General features: G+C 38.0%; 1 protein-coding gene across 12 annotated transcripts in view; it reads left to right on the top strand.

Moving 5' to 3' along the window:
* Positions 1 to 21,319, top strand: part of LOC121952124 (RNA-binding protein Musashi homolog 2) — a 332,436-nt gene extending 311,117 nt beyond the window's left edge. For 3 of the 12 annotated variants that reach the window (XM_042498627.1, XM_042498620.1, XM_042498619.1), the window contains 3 exons: positions 6,313 to 6,492; positions 12,306 to 12,460; positions 15,002 to 15,662. In XM_042498627.1, coding sequence (XP_042354561.1) covers positions 6,313 to 6,492; positions 12,306 to 12,460; positions 15,002 to 15,109 — 443 coding nt within the window. In that variant the 3' untranslated portion in view covers positions 15,110 to 15,662. Of the gene's footprint in view, positions 1 to 6,312; positions 6,493 to 12,305; positions 12,461 to 15,001; positions 15,663 to 18,822; positions 18,894 to 20,993 lie in introns of those variants that run through there. The other 9 variants (XM_042498626.1, XM_042498622.1, XM_042498631.1 and 6 more) reach the window with 6 other exon arrangements.
* Positions 21,320 to 22,294: the final 975 nt, after the last annotated feature.

Below are 22,294 nucleotides of genomic sequence, written 5' to 3'. Positions count from 1 at the left end.
AGTGCTGTTAATTACTCAGCCATTCATTCAGAAAAGATTATTTCAAATGGAAAGTGAAAGCAAGGCTAGACAGCAAAAGAGCTGTTAGTTTCTTTCACGCTATTTTTAAATGACATTGGTGAAAATGGAAAAGCTAATTATGGTAGCGCCGAAAAAATTCAAAGCTAATTTGGGAAGCAGCATGTCAGGTTTATTGACATCTTCTGTAGAGTGATGTGGTTTGATGGCCACCGAGGAATCTTGGTGGCGCCGCGAGGGGAAAGGGAGGAGCGACTGCATGAAGAATTATTCCTTGCAGAAATGAAAATAACTTATGTTAATAGATTTTTATCCTCCCCAATTCCCAGGATTCCTTGTTTGTTGACTGTAGAAATAACAGGTATATTTATGTATATTCAGAGTTGACGTATGGACGAGAAATAAAGGCATTTTTGTCTGATTTTAGCCAATGTTTAACAGCATTGAAAAGATTATTAAGTAAATCATAAATAATGAAATTTAATATATGTAACACCTTTCATACATGAAATGCAGCTCAAATTTCTTCACAGAGAAATAAAAAGAGATACATGAAGGCATAAATAAGAAAATAGCAATAAAGTATACAAATTATAAGAATCAGAAGGTAAGATAGAACATATAAAATCACTACAGTATTACAGATCTAATATCAGAGACAACAGATCAGTAAATGACCATGAATCGACATCATGTCACAGTTGAAAAGAACAGTGCTTTAAGGTGGTAAACCAGTTTAATAGGGTTGGTGATGTAAAAAGGTGTGTTTTGAGCCGTTTCTTAAATACGCTCACAGAATCTGACTGTCAAATATGCAGAGGAATTGTATTTTTTTTAATTTCCATAGTTTGGGAGCACAGATATTAAAGGCTGCTTCCGCCACTTTTTGTGAGTCCTTGGGACTGTTAATAGTCCAGATTCTGAAGATCCCAGTTAGGGATGGGGATAGTCAATTTTTTTATTGATATTGATGCCATTATCGAGACTCCCAACCCTTATTGATACCTCTCTTGCTACTTTTGCATTATTTGGTGGAAAGACGAGGCAAAAATATGTTTTTAACAAAGCTGGTTTACCGTCACTTTCAGTCATGATTTTAGTGATTAGGATATCAATAATTTTATTTTAATTAAAAAAAAATAATTTCAATATTTACTTTGAAAATCTTTGCATCAGTAGTTTTAATTATGTATTATAAGATGATTAGAGCTCATGAGAGGACATTACTATCCATTTTATCTTGCTGGGAAAACATATTTATCATCCGATAAACTGTATTAGTCAAGTTTTTCGCCAAAAACGAAATCTTATTTTTCTTGATGCTACATTTCAATACATCATGATGATGTTTTGTTTACCTTTGCCCAATAGTCATTTTACTGACCTATGGGACTTTATAGCAGTATTGATAAGCTGAAACGTTATTGATTTTCGGGTTTTGAAAAAAGCGGAGCCTGGGTCCTCAATAGAAATGGGTTTCGATCCCCATCCCTAATCATAGTGCACAATTAGGTGTGTAACATGACAGGCAGTGTGTTATGTATAAGGGTGACATATCATTAAGAGCTTTACAAACCAATAGAAGTTTAAAATCAATCCTATATGATTTCGTCAGTCAGTGAAATAAAGGGGGTTTTTTGTATAAGTCCTTGTACTTCGATATCTTTTAATCAATTTTACAGAGTGGCAGATTCAAACAGAGTTTTTAATTATGCCGTAGAAGTTGCTGTTTAGTTAACATTCCGATCACAGATCGTGCCTTTAAAAGTGTGTATGTGTTAGTTAATATGTCGAGTTTCTGTGGGATTCAAAATGAGGATAACTCGGTGCAGAACACTGGCAAACTTATGAAAATATTTTTCACATTCTCAAGTCCCAACAGGCCCGGGGAGCGTGACGCTATATTTTATCATCAGCGTGATTAGTTTTATTTTTCAACTCGCGAGAAAAAGAGCAGCAGTACTTTCAAGGTTTGTGATTCCTCCTTAAAGGCAGTCACCTGGCAAAGTGGGAACGAGAGCAGGGCATTTATCCACTTAAAGAGAGCCACCCCGATGATGTCAGTAACAGATGACTGCAAGACACTCCCCTCTCCGTCGCCTCGCAGCCAGCTTTGGTCACTGAGGGCAGAAAGGAAAGAGGGTGGGGGTAGGAGAGATAATTACCAGTATAAATGAAGCCCTGCGAACGATTCGCACTGCTGGGTCCCCTGATCTAGTCTCCAAGGCAACCTCAGCACGCTCATTTGTTTTGTAGATGAGTAATTACATCCAATTAGTGGCCAGTGGAAAAAAAAGGAGTCCAAGAAAGGCCCATTGTTCTGGATAGATTGTGTGAATATTAATAGTGGGAAGGTCTGAGGCACAGTGATATGATCGGTGATACTAATGCAGCTGTGGGCACACTCTGCCCAGTCTCATCCTGCATAACAGATCAGATAGCCACTGATGAAAATATATGGCTTTGAGAATGTGCGCCTGCATGTTTGTGCACGAGTGTCTGCGTCATACTCTCATCCAGCTGCCTCTATCCAAACCACAAAGTCAGTTTCTCAACCTGCCGCACCTGCACACGATGCTACGGCATGCAGTGTCGGAGAAAGTCTCAGATTTCATTACCTGGCTTATTTATAAAGGAATATCTCTTGACTTCGCTTCAGTAGAAGAAATACTGTACAAAATATGCAGCACTTATTTTTCTGGTGTTCAGCAACATCCAGAACTGCAGATTGTAATGTATCCTCATATAATGGGTTCATGTGATATCTTACAAAAATAGCGCCTTTGCTTGTCAGGTTAAAGAGAGAATCATGACTGGGGGTCGTCACATCATGAACTAACATAACGTGATGAGGCATGACGTGATGTGATGTGATGTGATGTTACTTACGTACGTAACTTAAAATATCTTAGCGTTGGCTTTTGGTTTCACAAGAGACACAAAATTCAATTTACAGGGTCAAAGTCCTGTTTTTGTTTGATCTAGCCATCCACTCCATCTGCCTCCCTATGCAGACTTTGTTGCTGTCTGTACTACCCCACTCACAATTGTGAGCACATCTGAGTGAGAACACAGGGTTTAATCAAGAGGCTGTGCTGCCCCAACACCACAGAGCTGCCAGGTTCAACTTCAGACAGAAGGTGGAAGCACCTTTACGGCCGCTCTGTTGACTTTTAAGTTTTTGCTTCCAGTCTGTTTTATTTTACTATTTTAGTAATTGCCTAGAACCAGTGCCAGACAAGACAAGACACACATACTGGAACTGGTAGCATTATCGGTTCAAATATGAATAATAACCATCCCTGCTGCATTGGTCACTTGATCACAGCATCCTGGCAAGTTTTTTCGCAAATCTGTAGTTGAAACCTGTTTACTGATATGTGGAAGTTAGTTTAATTCACTAGATGTGGACTGTGGGTACAAATCTGCCACTGGCCGTCTAATTCAGCTGGCATTCTCCTCCCTCTCTGCTTTCTGCGTGCTACCGTTTTTCAAGAGCAGCATGCTATATCAGAATGATAATGGATGCTTCCAGGCTTCTCTGTAGTGTTGATAGCACTGTGATTGTCCTTTGGAAGTCAATATTGGTTAGAAAAAACACTTAAAAAGAATTGAAATTTTTGTAAATCTGGACAAACACTGTGCCGATTCCAATTATAGCCCCAAAGTGGTCCTGCCTACTATTTTTTTTTAATCAGGCCAAATTTCTGCAAGAGCTGTTGTCCTCTTTTCTTGCAGCAGATCTTTTTTGAACAGTTCTGCGGCCTCATTCTCCATATTGCTGCTGTCAAAAGATCCCAGACAAACTGAACTTTGCTTGTTTTCTATATCAGTATAGTATGTTGCATGTTTTAGCCAATACTGTAGTTTGCTGCAGAACAGACCACTTTTGTCTGCATCTTCCAGACATCTGCAGCTTCATTTTGTCTCCCTGCTTTACTTTCATAATAGAATTGCACAAATTAATGCTGCCTTTCTCTCCTTTTGCAAACATTGTTGAGGGTATGGTCATCTAAAATTAAACTTTAGAAGTGTCAATGGATATTAGGGGTTCTGTATTTATGTTCAGTGTAGGCGCTCACCTTGTGATGGGTCAATTGATAAGTACACTCTGAGTATAAAAGCTGCAAGTTCTGGCTGAGCTGAAAGGCCAATGAAAACCTTTAAAGCGTACAGTGTCAACCCTGCTTGATGCTGTTCATTTATAACTAATATTAAATGATAATAATAAATATAAAAAGAATTATTATGATTATCAGTATTATTTTTAAAAGTCACAGCATCTCTTTTCATGACCAAAAAATCATTTTTATCAACCCACAGCTTCACTTTTGCCAAGATGACTTTGGCTAATTTTATTTAAAAGCAACTTTTGCAAATATTTTTAGTCATGAAGCATAGTGAGTGTATTGTAAAAATGGAAAGTACGGCCTGAGTGGTTGTAGTCTCTGCACTGTTCTAAACTGGTTACATATTTGGAATGGCTTCTCTATGAATTCCCAATAACACGGTTTGGGCTGTTGTCAAATGTTTTGTTTTTTTTTTTTCAGTTATAATTATTCCATTGATCCAGTTTTCCTCATTAGCAAGGCCAATCAATGTTCTGTGACATTTGTCTAAGTGAAGTAAATGGAATGATTGGTTCTTGAGCTTTGTTCAATGTGTCAGGCATTATGTGACGTACGTGGGAAGCCTGCCGTATTTGGAGCCTATAATTTGATGAGTGGGCAGACAGCCCACAAGTGGTGAGATCAGAGTGCTAAAAAGCACTGGCGGAGAGAAACATGGCTGGTGCTTACATTCCATTTGGCAGAAGTGGACTGTCTCACTCTGAATGGGAAGAGGTGAAGTGGCTTTGAATGGCTATTCGCTCCAGGACCCAAATAAAAAAACAAACACACAGCAGGGGAAACCCAGCATGGAAAAGCCGATGTCACCAATCTCAGTCCCTCCTGAGTAGATTAACTCTGTTATCAAAGAGGTGTGAGAAGGAGCAGTTTCTTTTAATTGCGCTCTTTATATGAGCAGCTTGTCTCAGATTAAGAGGACAAGCAATAAATGCCAGCACGACTTATTGCTGAAAGACATTTTCTAAACTGTTGATAATCCACCATCTGTGTCAAAGAGAGAATCGTTGGAAGAGGCCAATCGGAGACGTGCTCAGAGTACTTAGTGCACTTCAGAATGCCTATCATCAATAAACATGAATGTCTATATCTCATTCACATAAAAAACCTTATCATCTGTTGCTTTTGGTTTAAAAAAAAGCTTTAAATTAATTATTGATTGGTGCACACAATGTTTCTTTTCATTTAAATGACAAAAGCTTCCTTCAGGTGTGTCCACGAAGAGTTTGAAATGAGAAATGTATTGACCTGTGTTTTAATGAGTCTTCAGTTTTATCTCACTCCTTAATGATTGCAAGAAAACATGAAGGACGGAGGTCAATTATGCAAAATACCAAATATCAAAGCTGTGGCCTTACTGTTTATTTTGTATTTATTGTTACTGGTCCATTTGAGTAAAGCCAAGGTGTTAGAGTAATGCTGTGTTTACACTGGATCAGGCAGATGGCACACGGACATCTGGATGTCACAGAAAAAAAACAAAAAAAATAATCTAATGTAAAGGCAGGACGGTAAAACGAAACATATATTTTAAATTAATAAATTGCTAATTTATTATTTTATTAAATTATTCTTGTAATTGTCCAGATCGGCCATTTTTTTTAAATGAAGGTGCTATGTAACATCCAGTTGTTAATTGCATCATAGCAAACTGCAAAAATTAAAAAATATTTTTACTATTAAACGGTAATCCACATCTACAATTTATGTTGCCAATTCTATTATCTTTCCATTGCCCTTCCCTAATTTTACCGTCCCTCTCTTCCACTAAAATAATATATGGTTTGCAGTCTGCCGTCTGCCTAATCCCATATGAATGCAGCATAATTGAGAAGATCTTGCAGCAAGTGTATCCATTCAGGGAGAGTTAGTATGTATCCATATTTGTCCAGCTAATGTATAAAATACATATGAGCCTATCAAACACGGACCATATGCCAAGGGGGCCTGGCCACATGGTAGGAGCTGCTGGGGAGGGAGGGCAGGGGGGGGCAATTCAAGCAGACAAAACTCAAGGTTGTATTCTAAAATAATAAAAGATGGTGTAACACACCAGCAAGCTATGCTTTTACAATCTGGACATTGACTATGACAATGAAAAAAGTTGTTTTCCACAATGATGGAGTCCCCTCCCCTCCCCCTCCCCACCCTATACTGTATCTCCCAGGCCTCCCCGATTATGGGTTTTACTCTGCGCCCAGTGACCAGAGGGGGGGGCCCTGCTCCTTTGCTGACTATGGCTCCCTGGGGCCCCAAGCGGCTCAGATGCTGCACAGTGAGCATGCCACCTCCGCCTGCAACTCCCCCCTCCAGCACCTACACAGCCCGGATCAATTTAAGAACCCAGGTTTGTATATGCGCATCTATGTCATCCACTTTTTTGGACTTTTCAGTTTGACTCATGACATTATTCCATGCAATTGATCTAATCTTTTATTTTATCCTATACAATTTATCTTGCTTTTGTTAAGGAAAGAAAAAAAAACTCCCCCCCTCAAAAAAAAAATATATATATATAAAATTACATCTTCCTGACAAAATAGCATTGCATGTCCTTCCTTCTTTTTTTCAATTTTTAATGTAGATATCCTGTTTCTTTGTGAAGTTATGTTCCAGCCCCTGCCTGCACATAAGGGGCCGACACACACAGAATGTAATCCCTCATTTGCATGTGAACAAAATAACTACTGATGATGTCGGAGAGTACACTGGCCTCTCTAACAGCTCAAGTTTATGTGAATTTTGAGCAGCAAAGGAACGAGTTGAGTGTGGGAGTGAGAGTCATTTTTTTTTAAGCTGAGCCCTTAAGTGTAAGAATGATTGCTCGTGTTATTAGTGTGTGAAAGTCTGACTAGCAAATCAGTAGAAATGCTGTACGATGTTAAAACACTTAGAAGACAACATTTTTGCATAATGCAGCCATTACTTTGCAACACAAGCACATTTTCACATTGTGTGCTTCTTCTGGTGCTCTCTACTACCTTATGCAATGACAGCTTTGAAAAGCAAAGGATTAGATTTCAGTCCAGTTTACTGCACATTGACATTTCAATACCCCGCAAACAATGCATAAAATGTATTATAAATTCCTGCTACTTCTTTGAGAGCAGATTAGCAGCCTTTTTTCACTAGTACAGTATTTGCATGTGTTTTTTTTAAATATTATTTCGATAATGATGTGCTCATAATGTTGTTTTTTTTTTCATGTCAAGTAGTTGTGAGTGCAGTTCAGTGGAGTGCCTTCATGTGATGTTGCTTATGTGTGTTATTGTAGGAGACAGTAGCCCTTTTTACACAGAGATCACGCTATAGGGCCGCTACTAAGTACCTTTTCTATGCCGCCTTTGCTTTTTTATACAGAACCAAACAGCGGGGACATTATGCCACTCTTGTGTGTGATTGTGCATGCAGGCATTTTGAAATCAAAAGAGGCGTAACAAGCATGTTGTTTGACACAACAGCATTGGCCTTTAGTGTAACATGTAACATATGCGTCGGCAGTGCTTTATAAACATTAACAACATTGCAATTACAATTGTTTATTGTCCCTGTTATATGGCGGCTGATCTCGTCCTCTCCGCAGAGGGTAAGGAGCTCCCAGACCTCATTTTCCAAATTTGGGGACATTTTCAGTTGCTGTTCTTCTTCTTTGAGTAAGCAGCTAACAGCCAGCAGCTACTTTTTTAAGAGTAACTGAACTCCCAAAACTTTTTTTTCAGTTGAAAAGCAATATATATGGGTATTTAGTAATGTTAAATGATTCATGTCCAGCTCTTGACATTTTAGTGCAAAGTGTTAAAATTCTACATATTGTGTTATAAATATTCATAGTGACAGCCCCTCTGAAGGTTAAAACCTGGCTATTGCAATTGAATTTTGCTATTGGCTGATCCTGGTAACAGGATCCTGATTTCATCACCAACCTAGCCTCCTGTCGTTGTGCTGTCACTCTCCTCTCACCAACTAACTACTTCGTCTGTGTGCTTGGGCAGGGAGGTGCTGTGGATCAAGAGGTGGCACGATTGGGTGCGTTTTAGCCTCCACTCCCAGCCCTACCAATTTTAGATACTTTTTTCGCATTCCATGGAGGAGGAAAGTGGGGGGTTTAGTTACTCTTTAAATCTCCTGCGGTTGGTTGCATGCATCACACATCGTAAAAACGTCACACCTCTGCCACCCACGATCCTGTCTGCTGGCTGTCTCGTTTATACAGACATCGTTTCAATGCTGTTAGTTCTTCCGATGCCAGCCTCAAGGCGAGACAACTCTGCCTCCCGTTGAGCGATCGTCCCTTTTATACAAAACAGTGCGGTGGCATAACAGTGTAAAATTTCTGCCTTGAAGAGGCACTGTAAAAGGGGCTAGTGTTGACTGACACACAGTGGTTAGGTTCCTGCCGGTCTTGAATGTTATCAGTCATGTGCCTTTAAAAAAACATATCCACCTTCACTTCACAGTAGCAAAAATATTCAGAACAAAAGAGGCTGTTCTTACCTTTTTGGACCAACAAAGTGAGTGTTTGAGTGTGGGACCAACTCCCCCCTAATGGTTAAAGTGTTGGCCATCTGCCCCGGGCAGATGTTGGCATTTCCAGACAGTCTGTACAGACTTGAGCTCAGCAAATGGCAAAGACCACACACAGGTTGTATAGAAACAGGATGTCATTTCCTGAAGAGTGTCTTTTTGGGGCTGCAGTTTCAGCGTCATTGCCACAATATTTGTGTGGGTGTGATAGCACTAAAGACAAAGTTCACCACATCCTTTACTTCCTATGGATGTGTTAAGCTGTATGAAGTGATTTATATCATACACAGCTGCATGGCAGGGTGAAGATTACCACTACTTAATATCAATGCAAATACACATACCGATTATGCGCCATTATCTCTGTTGATTTTGAGGCTTAGTTGTAGCATGCTAATTTATTACACATTATAGTCTACATAAAGGTAGAAAGAGTACAAATCAGCTTCATTTCTTTATCTACTGTAAGTCACTCTGTTGGACTCTATTGGTGTGTGGTTGTTTTGCTTGGTTGGTGAAGCACAGATTTTTCCTCACCTGACAGACACGTTCAAATCCGGAGCAAGTCGACACAATTTATCTGCTTGTTGTCTGTGAAATAGACTTTATATTTGGAGCAAGTGATATGAAAATCACAGAGCACATTTCAGTAAATGGAATCACAATGTTTATTTGGATGTTTGTTTAAAGTAGATAAGAGCAGAAAGGAATAACTTTAAGGAAGTATAATTGATTTTTGTGTACATTAGGTGTTTTATGATGATGATTACCAGCTGTAGGTCATATATTACACATATTTAATTTATAGTGTCATTGCTGTGCAAATGCTTTGGTGAGCAGCCCCACTAGTCCTTACATATGAAGATTGTGCCACACAAAACCTGAAAGGGAGATTAGGATATATGTGGTTTGAAATCTCATTGATAAATGGTTTTCTTGTGCCTACATCTGTACTTTCAGCACTACATTTAAGTGAAATTAGTAATGAAACAAATACACCTTGGAAGACAGACAGGGAAGGCAGTACACAGTATTCTGTATAAAGTTAGACATTCACTCAGGTATTCCCATTTTTCTTTGAATGTATTACACACTCAAGTCACTGTGAGCAATAAATGATTATCTCTCCAGGCATTTCAGTCAGATGTATCTGCACCACTAGTTTCCAAAAACAAGGAAGACTTAGCGCCATCATTCCTTTTACATCAGACTCTATTCTGAGCAACAATCTCACATGCATAGCCAGGGGTGTTTTTAGGATTTTAGGATACTGGGAGGCTTAGCCCAGACCTCAGTGGGGGGGTCCAGGGGGGTCTTTTTATTTTAAGGATTTTTTTGGTTTTGTTTTTTGTTGTTTGTGGGTTTTTTGGGGTTTTTTAATTTTTTTTTTTTTTTGTATTTTTAATTTTTTTGATGTAGCTCAATTTCAGTTCTTTTTTTATTCACTCTAACATGTTATTTACCCTTAAATGGTTCTTTGTTACTTTCCAGGTTAATTATAAATCATGATGACATAATATTAAAGGCTGTTAGTAATTAGAATTTAATACAGAATACTTAAGTAAAAATGCTTTTGTTAAAAATGTATTGACAAGAGTTTGAAAAATAGTTATATGTATGTTTTCATGTTAACGGTGGTTAAATGTAACTAAGATAAGACATAACCTAATTCATTCTGTGGTAAACTGCAGTGTAACAGTTGTAATACAAATGTAGAAGAGTGCAGATATAAAGCATGCAATAAGGACGAATGTAACAAAGTAGAAAAGCAATGTATACTGTATAAAATGCAACATATATATAATATTAAAAAAATATATAAGACTAGCTAGCAGAATGGTGCAAATATAAGAAATAAGTACATATATTTAAGTATACGTTTGAAAGGAATGCCACAGTGAACACAGTGAAAAGGAATATTTTTTAACTTAATAAAGCTAGTGTATGGGCTGCCTTAAAAATTTAAGGCAGCCCATACACCACACTAACTTTTTTAAGTTAAAACAAATAGTTTATTTTTAGAGTGCATTGGATCCAGGTTGGGTTTTCTTTATCGTTAGACCTTTTTTAATTTTTGAAATATATTTAAATAGCCCACATATTTAGTTTCTGGGCTATTGTGCAAACATTTGGGGCTGAAGCCTCGCACGCCGAGGCCTAAAGACACAACTGCATGTTGCACTCGAGATAGTTTTGCTCCCCAAGTCAAATGAGGAACTGCTGCAGCCCCTACATTTAAAAAATCAGTTTTTCAGGGAGAGAGGTGAGCTACATGCTTAATAAAAATCACCACTCATAGGAAAAAAATCCTTAATTATATAATAAGGCAGCCTACTGGGGGCTGTGCAGGCAAGATAAGAGCACTAGCTGCTCACTGTTTAAAGTCCTCATAGTTTAACAGCAGTGTCAACTCCACTAGATGTGTCTTTAGTGAGATGGCTTCATTTTTCTAGAGTGGATATCTAGAGGATGTTTCCAGGTGCTTGTAATGGACCTCACTAGTCTAATACAGCTTTGATAGATGGAGCGGTGATATGTTAAACACGGTGACAATGATGCAGTTTGTACAGTGTCAACATATTGAATGTACTACTCTTTTTTTTTTTTTTTTTTTTTTTTTTTTTTTTACTTGTACACAGACTTCCTCTTAGGCATCATGAGCTCATATATACACAAGAGCATTTTTCCGTGGTCGGGAGATTTTTCTTTTTAATGCCGTTTTTTTTCCTCTCAGTCTGTCTTTGAATGAGGGTGAGATGGAGGGTTATGTGGAGCTGACAGGAGAGGAGATTGCTGTTAAGAGATCACTACATTTTTCTTTCTCCCGACTGTTTTTTCCCCCCCTTGTGTTGCGTGTTGTTGGCCTTTAGTAGGCATTTGGATTTTCAAAAGACATTTTATTAGTCTGAGTTGCTCTTACTCACGGGGCAAAGGTGGTAAGTCATGTACAGTATTTCTTTTTTATCCCCCCTGAGTTTGGACCTGTGGATGAACTCGGGTCAAGCTTTTATATTTCCCCCTCATGCCTCCTTCTCTTGTCTCACATACCTCTTTTGCCTTGTGCCTGGAGTTACAACAGCAGACTGGAAATAATGGAGGATATTTTTAGCCGGCATCTATGAATCACAGGTCATGTAGGAAAGCAAAAAGTGGCATATTCCAAATGTCTGGGTTCAAATCTAAAATCCGTAATGTAATAAACCTGTGTTACTCTTCTTATTCAACAGCCAATGTTGTTTTACAAGTACTCCTTCACATTATGCATGGCAACATTGACACTGCAACCTTACTAGTTTATTAGCATGGTGGAAATATTTCTAGCAGTGTGCTTGTTTTGTGTTGTGCATGATTCGACAAAGTGAATGATACTCCTATGCATAAAACACACAGCATGTAGATTATACGCAGAATATCATACTGGATTCATCCTGAATTTGGGCTTTTGAAATCACATTAAATTTGAAATTGAAATTCATAAGCTGTACGTATAATATGAGCTATAAGCAAGTCCTTTGAGACAAACCTGAATCCAGTAATGTGTTCTTTTTTCCTTTTGAGTTGTAGCAAGTTAAGAGTCGTCCTGATCATTATTGGGTGTTTCTGAGCTGCTCTGCTCCCTGCTGTGTTTGTATGCAGGCACCAACCCGTCAAGGCCCGGAGGTTTCCCTGGTGCTAACAGTCCAGGGCCCGTGGCTGACCTGTACGGACCTAGCAGCCAGGATTCGGCTGTGGGCAACTACATCAGTGCTGCTAGTCCTCAGCCTGGCTCTGGGTTTGGCCCCAGCATCACAGTGAGTACCCAGATTGCCTGTCGTGTCTGACCGCACCTTGAGCTCAGTTCTGTGTCAGAATACCACCACTAAAATTAAGCCAATGCATGCTAATTGTGATGTTTTGTAACACGAAAGTTATTATAAAGAGCATAGCTTACTAATTATAGGACTCCTCAATTGACTAGATGGAAAATCTGATTGAAATAACTACCACCTGCCTCTTAGCAAATGTTCCCAATCCAGATTAAGGGTAACTTTGCAATTTTTACCCTGGACTCTATTTTCCCATGTGTTTTTGTCTAAGTGACTAATGGCAAAATAGCAATTTTTGATATTGGTCCAGTATTGAGCGAGAGTGCTGCAGCCAGCAGATGCGAAAAAGACTGCAATGTAATGACTTGGGGCATTAATACATGTCAATATATGTCCACTAAAAGTGCTTGTTTTTGCCACTGACAGGCTCAGATTGTTATTCTTAGTGTCTGACATCTTATAGATCTGGAAATAGACCTGCACTTGTATAGTGCTTTTATAGTCATTTACCACTCAAAGTGCTCCTCACACTACGAGTCACATTCGCCCATTCGCACACACATTTATATACTGGTGGCCAAGGTTAACGCACAAGGTACCACCTGCTACTCAGCTTTTAACTATTCATGCTAATGCACACACCAATTGAACAGCCATTAGGAGGAATTTGGGGTTCAGTATAATGCCCAAGGATACTTTGACTTGTTGAGTGGAGGAGGTGAAGATCGAACCACCAGCCTTCCAATTAGAGGATGACCTGCTCTTCCACCTGAGCCACAGCAGCCCCCATATGGAAAGCATCCCTACATTACAGTAAAGATCCTTTTTGTTTTTCCAGAAACAGCCCCAAAATCACCATCACCAAACCCACCAGACTCCATTAAGATGAAAAATAGTTTATCATCATTAAACATACTTCATTTAAAGTGGACATAAAACAAAATTAAACTCATGAAATAATTTTGGCTCATCCAACTCCTGTCGGTGGAAATAAACAATAGAGTCTTATTTATTTGGAAATTGTGATTTTTATTCTTTTTAGCTGTTTCTGATTAATCAAAGAGTATTTTAGTCTTTAACAAAAAGGTCTTTCTCTGTCAGGGGATGGACCATTTCCATTATGTTTTCAGACACTTATAATAACAGTCTGAGCCAGACAGTAGCAAAAACACGCACTTTTAGTGTACGAAAATCAACAGTCCACAAATGCCCCGAGTGGTTACATTGCAGCCTCTTGAAGGGCTGCCGGCTACAGTGGTCTCGCTCAATACTGGACCAGTTTTAAAAAAAATGTTGTTCCTATTAGTCACTTGAACACAAAAACTTGTAAAAATGGGGTCCATGTTGAAAAATACTGAAGTAACCCTTTCAGTGCAAAGCAGCCATTCAGTACAGTCCAAGAGTTTGGATTATTTCTCTGCAAGGAGGTACCCTCTGTCATTGAGGTTCAGAGGTCCCATAAGCATTTTGTACATCAGGGTAAACCCCGCCTTAGCTCTCAAAGTTATCTGTGTCAAATGCAAATGTTTATTCCCCTTAGCTGTTGCTCAAATCACCTCACTCCAGACTCTGTGTCACCTTCCCAGAACAAATTCCCTTTATTTTTAGAAGCCCATCTGTCCCAGAGCTTGAGTTTGTGCCGTCACGGGGACAACGCTTCCAAGCAGGTTTTGCCTCTCCTGGTGTCCTTGTCCAGGTGTAGCTGCACAGCCAGGTGCTGCTGCATTTTTTCCTCTAGCTGATCAGTTAGATGCCAATTGCCATGTCAACTCATAACAGGGCTAGTAGAGGTGACAGTAACAAAGAGATGTTCACAGTCTGACTGTGTGAATGTACTCTGTCTCGTCCTGCGTGTCAGTTTAGTTGATGTGGAGCAACTTGTTATTAATTCCGCTTTTTGCTTTCACTGTTATCAAAACAAAGTCACTACAAAAATGCTTGGAAAGGTCCCAGTGACAGTGAAGGCATAGCCTGACAAGACAGTGCCGTTTAATAAAAATTGGGGAGTGTAATTTATAAAAAAGGTTCTTCTTTTATGATAACCTCAAGCCTTGGAGAGATCATCTTAGAACAAATAAAAACGTTACTGAGGAGTAACTTCAACCAAGCTGAAACAATAAACTACATTATTAAGAAGTTATTAGCAGCATATAAACATTTAAGACATCATAATATAGTTTTACAAAGCAATAGAAACATTATGGTGTGTTTACTGATGTACAGTATTTGTCAATAATTATAACTTCAACTATGAAGACATGTTTTTATATCATTAATTCTAGCTCAGTGCCACTGACATGACTTAAGTCATACTTGCCAACCCTCCTGTTTTTCATCACACTCTCCCAGTTTCCTCTCAAGATCACAATTCTCCTGTATTTATTCTGATTTCTGACAAATGTTGACATATTTTTTCCTTTTCATTATCACAACTTGGTGCTTGCACTGTATTGCATGTATAAGCCCCATGACCCCAAAAGTCTGAAAGTGTACATTCATGCTTTCCCCTCTTCCCCTTCTTCTCAGGGGTCCAGAGTGGGGTGCCTGACGGGCCAGTGTTGCCAACTTGGCGACTTTGTCGCTATATGTAGCGACTTTTCCGACACTCTCGGCAACTGTATTTCTAAAAAGTGACAAATTGATTGACTGACTTATACACACTATCAGGGAAAAAGAGAGGTGTATATAGTATTTTATAACCATGCATGCTGCTCAGAGAAATTGCAGTCCATGGCTCTTTCACTATCAGCGTGGGGTCTCTTTCTTTCTCCTCTTGTACCGTGCAGTAGGTGTGTGACAAGCAGGAGGAGAGAAGACGCTGCTCGCCGTGGGAGTTCAGTTATAGCAAGTTTCTATGGTTAAGGTGAAGCTCTTGCTTTCTGTATTGGAAATGCACGAAAGAATTGCACTGTAGAATAAGCGCCAAAGCTCTCCTACCATGTCAATGTTATGTCAAGAATTTTTGTGTTGAATCTAATTCAGTGAGTCTTTAATGCTTCCATTAATGCGCAACGATTTCTAGGGACTTTTGGAGCTGGTGCTAGCTATTTTTGAGGAAAAGAGTCTCCGCGCTGGCAGCATTACATATGTGTAAGTCCAACGGGACGGTCTAGCAGGGATTGGGGGGAACTCAACTGTCTTTTAGAGATCATGAGCCTCCTGTCCTGCCTTACTTATGCATCCAGGACCCAGGGGTGAATGGGAGGAAAGCCAACTGTGGGTCCCTGTGAGTACAAGTGTCATGAACCAAAAACATTTCATTCTTTAAAAGTCACCAGAATGCAAGAAACAGAGTCTCTGAATTTTATATTTTTTCTGGGGAAAGACCTCCAGACCTCCTGCTTTAGTCTTGATATTCTCCCTTTTTTATGTGGTCTTGAAGTTGGCAAGTGTGACTTAAGTGCAGTATACTCTATTATTGTTAGAAATGTTGCAGTATTGCAAAGTTAGCTGTCTAAGCACAGGCAAGCACTGCCTACTGTATGTTAGCCTCTAAATACAGTCATATTAAATAACCTACCCAGCAGCTCTTATATTTAAGATCTTTTTGTCAACAAAGGAACAAGGTTCAAACTCTCAAAAAGAAGACTCAATAAGCGATCTGTTTACTCTGCTGGTGTGCTGGTCTACCCTACACCTCACTGAATAATTAATCTGAAATTTTTACCGTGTGAATTTTATGGCCCCTAGCAAGGTGCAGCGGGGCCAAGCTCTGCGACTCACCAGCAGTCTTGTTGGGGGCATGTTTGCACTGTTTTACTTGACTGAACTGAGTGACACAGTATAGTTTATGAAAATAACACCTGCTTTCTGAAGAAGCTAATTAATGCGTGGCTTAACTGAGGTGGAATAACAACAAGCCCATTAGTGCTGCGAGCAAGCGCTGCAAGACTACAGGGTGAAGACACTCGTTCCAAACTTTATAGTCCACATCATTATTTAGAATTTCATCTTCAGTATCCAGAAAGTACATGAAAGATTCAGCTTGTGAAATTCTTATTATAGTATATTTTAAGTTGCTATTTATGGTAGTATTTTTATGCTAAATTGTGACTTTCTTTATGGTTTTACCACAGAAATAGTCCCATTGATTCAGTGCACTGCACAAACTGATAAATCTCGTGGACTAACGGCTTAGAAAGGATGAAGCGTATGTGAGACCTTCATAGCTGCAGTACCGTCAGTATGGGATTGTATCACTGGGAGCAAATGTGCAAATAGCTCAAGAAAAGATAAAATAGCTTATTTTAATTTTCCCAAGTATGTGTAATTGATTTATGATATCCAAACAAAAACATAGCTTAACAGAAAAAAAAACATTTTATTGGCTTTTTGCTTCCTAAGCAAAGCCTCTTTTATTAATTGTTTTAGGTCCACTGGCTATCTGCAATAATCTGTTGGTCTCAGTGCGGGAAGCAAAATATTTGTTATGAAAGACCGGGCTGGCTCATTTTCAAAGCAGATTTAGCAGCAGATAGTTTACAGATGGAAATGAGCCGATTTGTTTCCATTATTTTCCATTTGTTGCAACAGTTTGCAACCGTGCTGAGTTAGAAGATGTCTTTAAATGCAACAAATACTATGAAAAGAAAAGTTCATAGTTTTAAAAAGCAGATTTAGAAAAGAGATCAGAGGAGAATATACAGCATTTTACTCATATAAAAAAGGGCAGTTTTTTGTGAATCCCTCGCAGAATGTCAAATTGTGCCTGTGATACCACGCACTAAATCACCACTTCAGAATTACCCAGTGAATCAAACAGAGTGCAATAAAGCAGAGAGGTGATGCCGCGGCCCTGTGACTCTCTGCTCTCGGCTAGATGATCTCTCTATTCAGAACATTAAAATGGGAAATGATTCAGAACTAAAATGTGCTTTATAATTCTTTTTTCTTTTTTTACTGAGGATGCTGTTGAGCTGAATACATGTAAGATCATCATGTGTCACAACCTCATGGATGACTTCAGAGTCACTGATTTGTCGCTCACGCTCCAGTGAGTTTATTAATCCCTTTAGCCAATATCAAAACAGCAACTGTGAAGAAGCAGTAATGAACTTAACTGGGTTTTTTATGCAAGACAATTAGAGTGCAATTAGTTGATTGAAGTGATAAAGACAGATAATGGCTGGTGAAAGTGCTTCTCTTTTCAATCCGAGGATTTGTGCAGACCTGTCAGCAGCAAAATTCACAGTATCCTGATAAGTGAGCTACATAATGAAGACCATTCAATACGCAAAAACACTGATCTTACTGAGGAGTGTTTGTGATCCTATTCTCCACATCGTTTTGGATTAAATCTGCTGTGTATGTTAGCAATAATAGGAAGTGCATTTTATTTTCTCCTTTACACATTTTTATGCCTGTGCGTTGATGATAGCTGTGGCCTTTTTCCTGAATATGTTATCAAACCCCTTGAGGAAATTTCCTAAACTTTGGAAAGAACATCCACATGAAATAATTGAGGAAAAGATTGGACTTTGGTGGTCATAGGTCAAAAGTCAAGGTGTCTATGAAGTTTCCTCAAATTGGCACAAACATCCACTTGAATTGATTAGAATATGATGGTCAAAGGTCAAGGTGAAAGTGTTTTGGCCATACTACAAGAATTCGCAGGCTAATCATAAAAATCATCAATCAAAATTTTCTCACAAATGTCTTAAACGATAAACTGATGATTTGATGAAATTGTATGTACAAAAGGTCACTGTGACATTGAATGTTCTGCAAAAACACTTTTGTGGCCATTACTCAACATTATATCTTATACAGACAGAAGGACATTTGGTCAGATACAGAAATGGTGACACTAATCTCGGGTGACCACCTTGAAACTGTGCTGATTGTATAGATCTTCTGTGCTGCTGGGGGCAAGATGTGTGTGAAGCATCCATGTTGTCATAGATATGAACTTTAATATAAACTTTAAAAACCTTTAAATTTAACCTTTAACTTTAAACTTTAAATGCAACTTGACTGGGCATGAAACAGCGGTAATCTGAGTTGTATATTTTTTGTTATGTAACCCGGGAATCATGTTAGCATAGAAAATGACACAAACTTTAATATATCTTGGATGATTTAACACTATATTGACTTCACATAGCATTTCTAACTCTTTTTAACATTTTTTACCATGAAATGAGTCCTGCTTCCTGCAGTAATTTTGTACTGTGTTTCTCCATTACAAGAACATACAATGAACTTGTATAATGTGTATGACGGTAGTCTCCTGCTCTGCTGCTGAACATGATCAAACTGAATCAAAACGTTCACATTCATGATGTGATACTCACTTTTTTCTCCCCTTGAAATGCATACTGACAAAAGCACTAACTGTACACTTTTAGGGCCCGTTGATTGCGACAGCTTTTACAAATGGATACCATTGAACAGGTGGCCGGTTGCCATCTCATCAGAGGTATTGCATTTTATTTACTGTGCATTTCTCTCTTTAATACATGTTCATCACGTCATTCTTTGTTTATTCACCTCCCTCCAAATGACAGAGCTGGTAGTAAACTGCAAGTGTGACGGAAGGTTTATGTCTTCATAAATCAGAGGGCCTCTGTTGGCGAGGCGGGCTGTGTGAAAGATTATCATCGATTTAAACAAATTCAATCATGATCAGTTTGTTTGTGTGGCTTGCCAAGGGAGAGTTTATACTTCCGTCACACACACACACACGTACTACCAGTTCTGCTGTTTATATTTTATTTTTTTCTCATTAACGTTTTGAAATGTTTCCATTCTTTAAAATGTTCAATACATATTTTCTAAGGACAGAACTCTTATTACATTTCTTCACCGCTATGACTAAGACAAATACAAAACTTTTTACTAACAAGCTAATGGCCTTGAATTATTAAATATGATAGGCAGTAAATGTCTGTAAGGAATCAAGTATTTCAGTTTCATCATGTTGATTTTGTCACTGTGATTCATCTTGATTGCTAACATGCCTCACATTTATAATAGAACCATGATCATCTATACAAACCCATTCAAGTGTCTTGAGCTTGTCGTCTGCTTCCAGCTAGTGTGTTATGTAGATGTGATGTGCGGTGTGTGTTGAACTCATTTGTGCACAAAGAGGTGTAGATTTTGGAGGGCATGCACAGAACATGCCCCCCTCAATACATAGAATATGTACATTTGATCTTTTTTATTTTAACATGACATTTCCAACACAATTGGTGCCAAGAAGGCAGGAATTGATGCATAAAACACACCAGAATGCAGAAAATTTAGTGTATAATATTCCAAATATACTTTGGAGGACCCCAGACCCCTGTTTCACATGTGTCCTCCACAATGATTTAACAAAACCTACACTCCTGTGTGAACATGTGTGTTTAGATGATTGTTTAATGGGTTATTTCCTGTTAAGCAATCAAACCAGCTAAGCATTACAAGTCTCAGCAGTAGTGTCACATATGTGAACACAATTGCTAAGTTCACAAGTAGACTTTTTAAAATGTGAACATACATGCATAAAGTATTTGTACTGTAATTATGTGTACTTGTGTTATGCCTGCAGCAAGTTTTGACCTGCTACTTTATATGGTAATTGCTGTCACATTTGTTACATGCTTTTGTGCCTCATAAAGTATTTGATTTGGAAGTTGTATTAATGACCACAGATTTGTGTCATTAAAGGGGAACTACACATATTTTTTTAAAATATTCATGCATGTTATTCTTATGGTCTGAAAAAGTCCAAAAATATCAGTAAACATGAACAACTCATTCCCAAATCTAAAAACTAGAGTGCTAAAATTCTGATTTGTGATGTTATCAAGTATAAAGTCTGAAGCTGCTTCACGTGATTGTTAGAAGACATTGTTGATGACACTGAAAGTGCAGAGGGGGATGTTCTGAGTGTATGGGAACATTTTCTGTTTAAGAACTGAGAACACTACAGTAGAAGGTAGTAGGACAATAGGAATGTAATAATACAATGTAATGTAATGTACATTTCCTACTTTGAAAAAAATGATTTATACTTAATATAGTATATACTTAAACTGATGTAGATATTCTTAGATTGGCTTTTTTTAGGTGGCTAAATACTAATCAGCTAAAGCAGTTGTTGCTTAAGGTTGTTTGATTTTAATGGACTTTACACAAGGCTTTTCTTATTGGAAGTTATTGTAAATCAACATTGTGATTTGGTCTATGAAGTTCATTGTTTTACAAAAAAAAGAAAGAAAACAAATGGCTCTAAAAAAAGACAGCCTGGCATTGTCTTAGGAGTAGCTCCAGATTTTATACTTGATGAAATCACAAATTTGAGATTTACTTCTCTGGTTTCTGGCTTTTAGGGAGAGTAGCTCTTGTTCACAAATAGCAATTAAACTTTCCTAGGCCATGGAAATAAAATATTTAAGTTCTCAATCTAGGCAGTGTTCCCCTTTAAATTTCACTGTACTGTCCTACAGTATTGATGGTCAGTATTTATAAAGATGATGTGAATGTTTTCTAAGGCGTTGTCTTGCCTTTTTTTTTCTTTATCACCCAGCAGAGTATATCTGGTGGCCCAGGAAAGACAGGACGAAGTTTCTAATTGGCTTTGTGTGTAGGTGATGCTATCCAACTTCAAGCACTACAGCGTCACCAAGGCAAAAAGAATGAAAGTCGGAACCACATGAAGAAGAAAAGAAAAATGTTAGTCATCTCAGAAAAATAACAACTGCTGTACTATAATCCAAACCTCCTATAACTTTACAACCTGGTTTGGTATGATGTTTCACGTCAATTTCATTCACCAATCTCCTTCCTCTGTTAGCTTTTGTTTTTTATTAGTTTTTAGAGTGTCATTTTAGTTTGAACGTTAATTTTGTGTCATTTCATTTCTAGGATATTTGTGTAAATGGATTTTTTTTTTTTTTTTTTTTTTGTTCATTTGTTTGAAGTACGGGGGTCATAGCCAAGAAGTCATGTCTTCATCTTTGTAGTGTAAAGGAGAAATGATTGGATGTTTCATTCAGTCTTTCCTCGAAAAAAAACAAAAGAAGAAGCTCAGTGTGGAGAGACCAGGAGAAAAAAAATTAATTTTAAGGAAAAATTTAAAGAGGGTATCTAAGTAATAAATCTTAGTAGCTGTTTTATTTCTTGTGATGTCTCATTGTTAACCATAATTACCTATTTTTGGGCAATACAAAGAGGACTCCAATATTTTTATGGTCCTTTTTTATAAGTGTTGTTTTTGTTGTTTAGAAATATATATATATGCTATAACAAATTTCATATAACTACATTGTGAATTCAAACTTGAGAAAAAGAAATGTAGCTGTACATATTATTCCAGTCACTGCATATAACCAACTCAGTGAGAGAATAGCATATTTTTGTGATGGTGTGTCAAAAAGAAACATGTTATAGCGTGTGAATAGAAGAAAAAGCTGTAAACAGTTATTATTCTACTTTTTTCTGCTGGAAGACGGTATAAACGACCCCAGAGACAAACAGAACACACTTGCTCTGTAAATACTGAAGCTGAATAATTTTACAAGTGTCATACCAGCAAAATTTACAAAGTTAAGTCAACACAGTTTTAAAGAAATAAAAAAAAGAGCCTGATTGGTATCTTTTGTCTAACTGTTAAGATATCATTTCAATGAGAGAAAGAGTAAAAAAAAGAGATTTAATCCAAAGCACACTGTACTTAGATGTGAAGATCAGAACTTGAACCAGGCTCTGTGCATCCTGACACTTTTATACTCTTGAGAGGAACTTGTTAGTTGTATGTTATTATTTGTTTCATCCTGCTTGTTCCTGATTTTTATTTTCGGAACACATCAGGGCTCTGTGCTAGAGCCT

The sequence above is a fragment of the Plectropomus leopardus genome, chromosome 13 (assembly GCF_008729295.1).
Source record: "Plectropomus leopardus isolate mb chromosome 13, YSFRI_Pleo_2.0, whole genome shotgun sequence".
Taxonomy (NCBI): domain Eukaryota; kingdom Metazoa; phylum Chordata; class Actinopteri; order Perciformes; family Serranidae; genus Plectropomus; species Plectropomus leopardus.
Note: the sequence above shows the minus strand (reverse complement) of the source record. Positions and strands in the feature narration are given on the sequence as shown.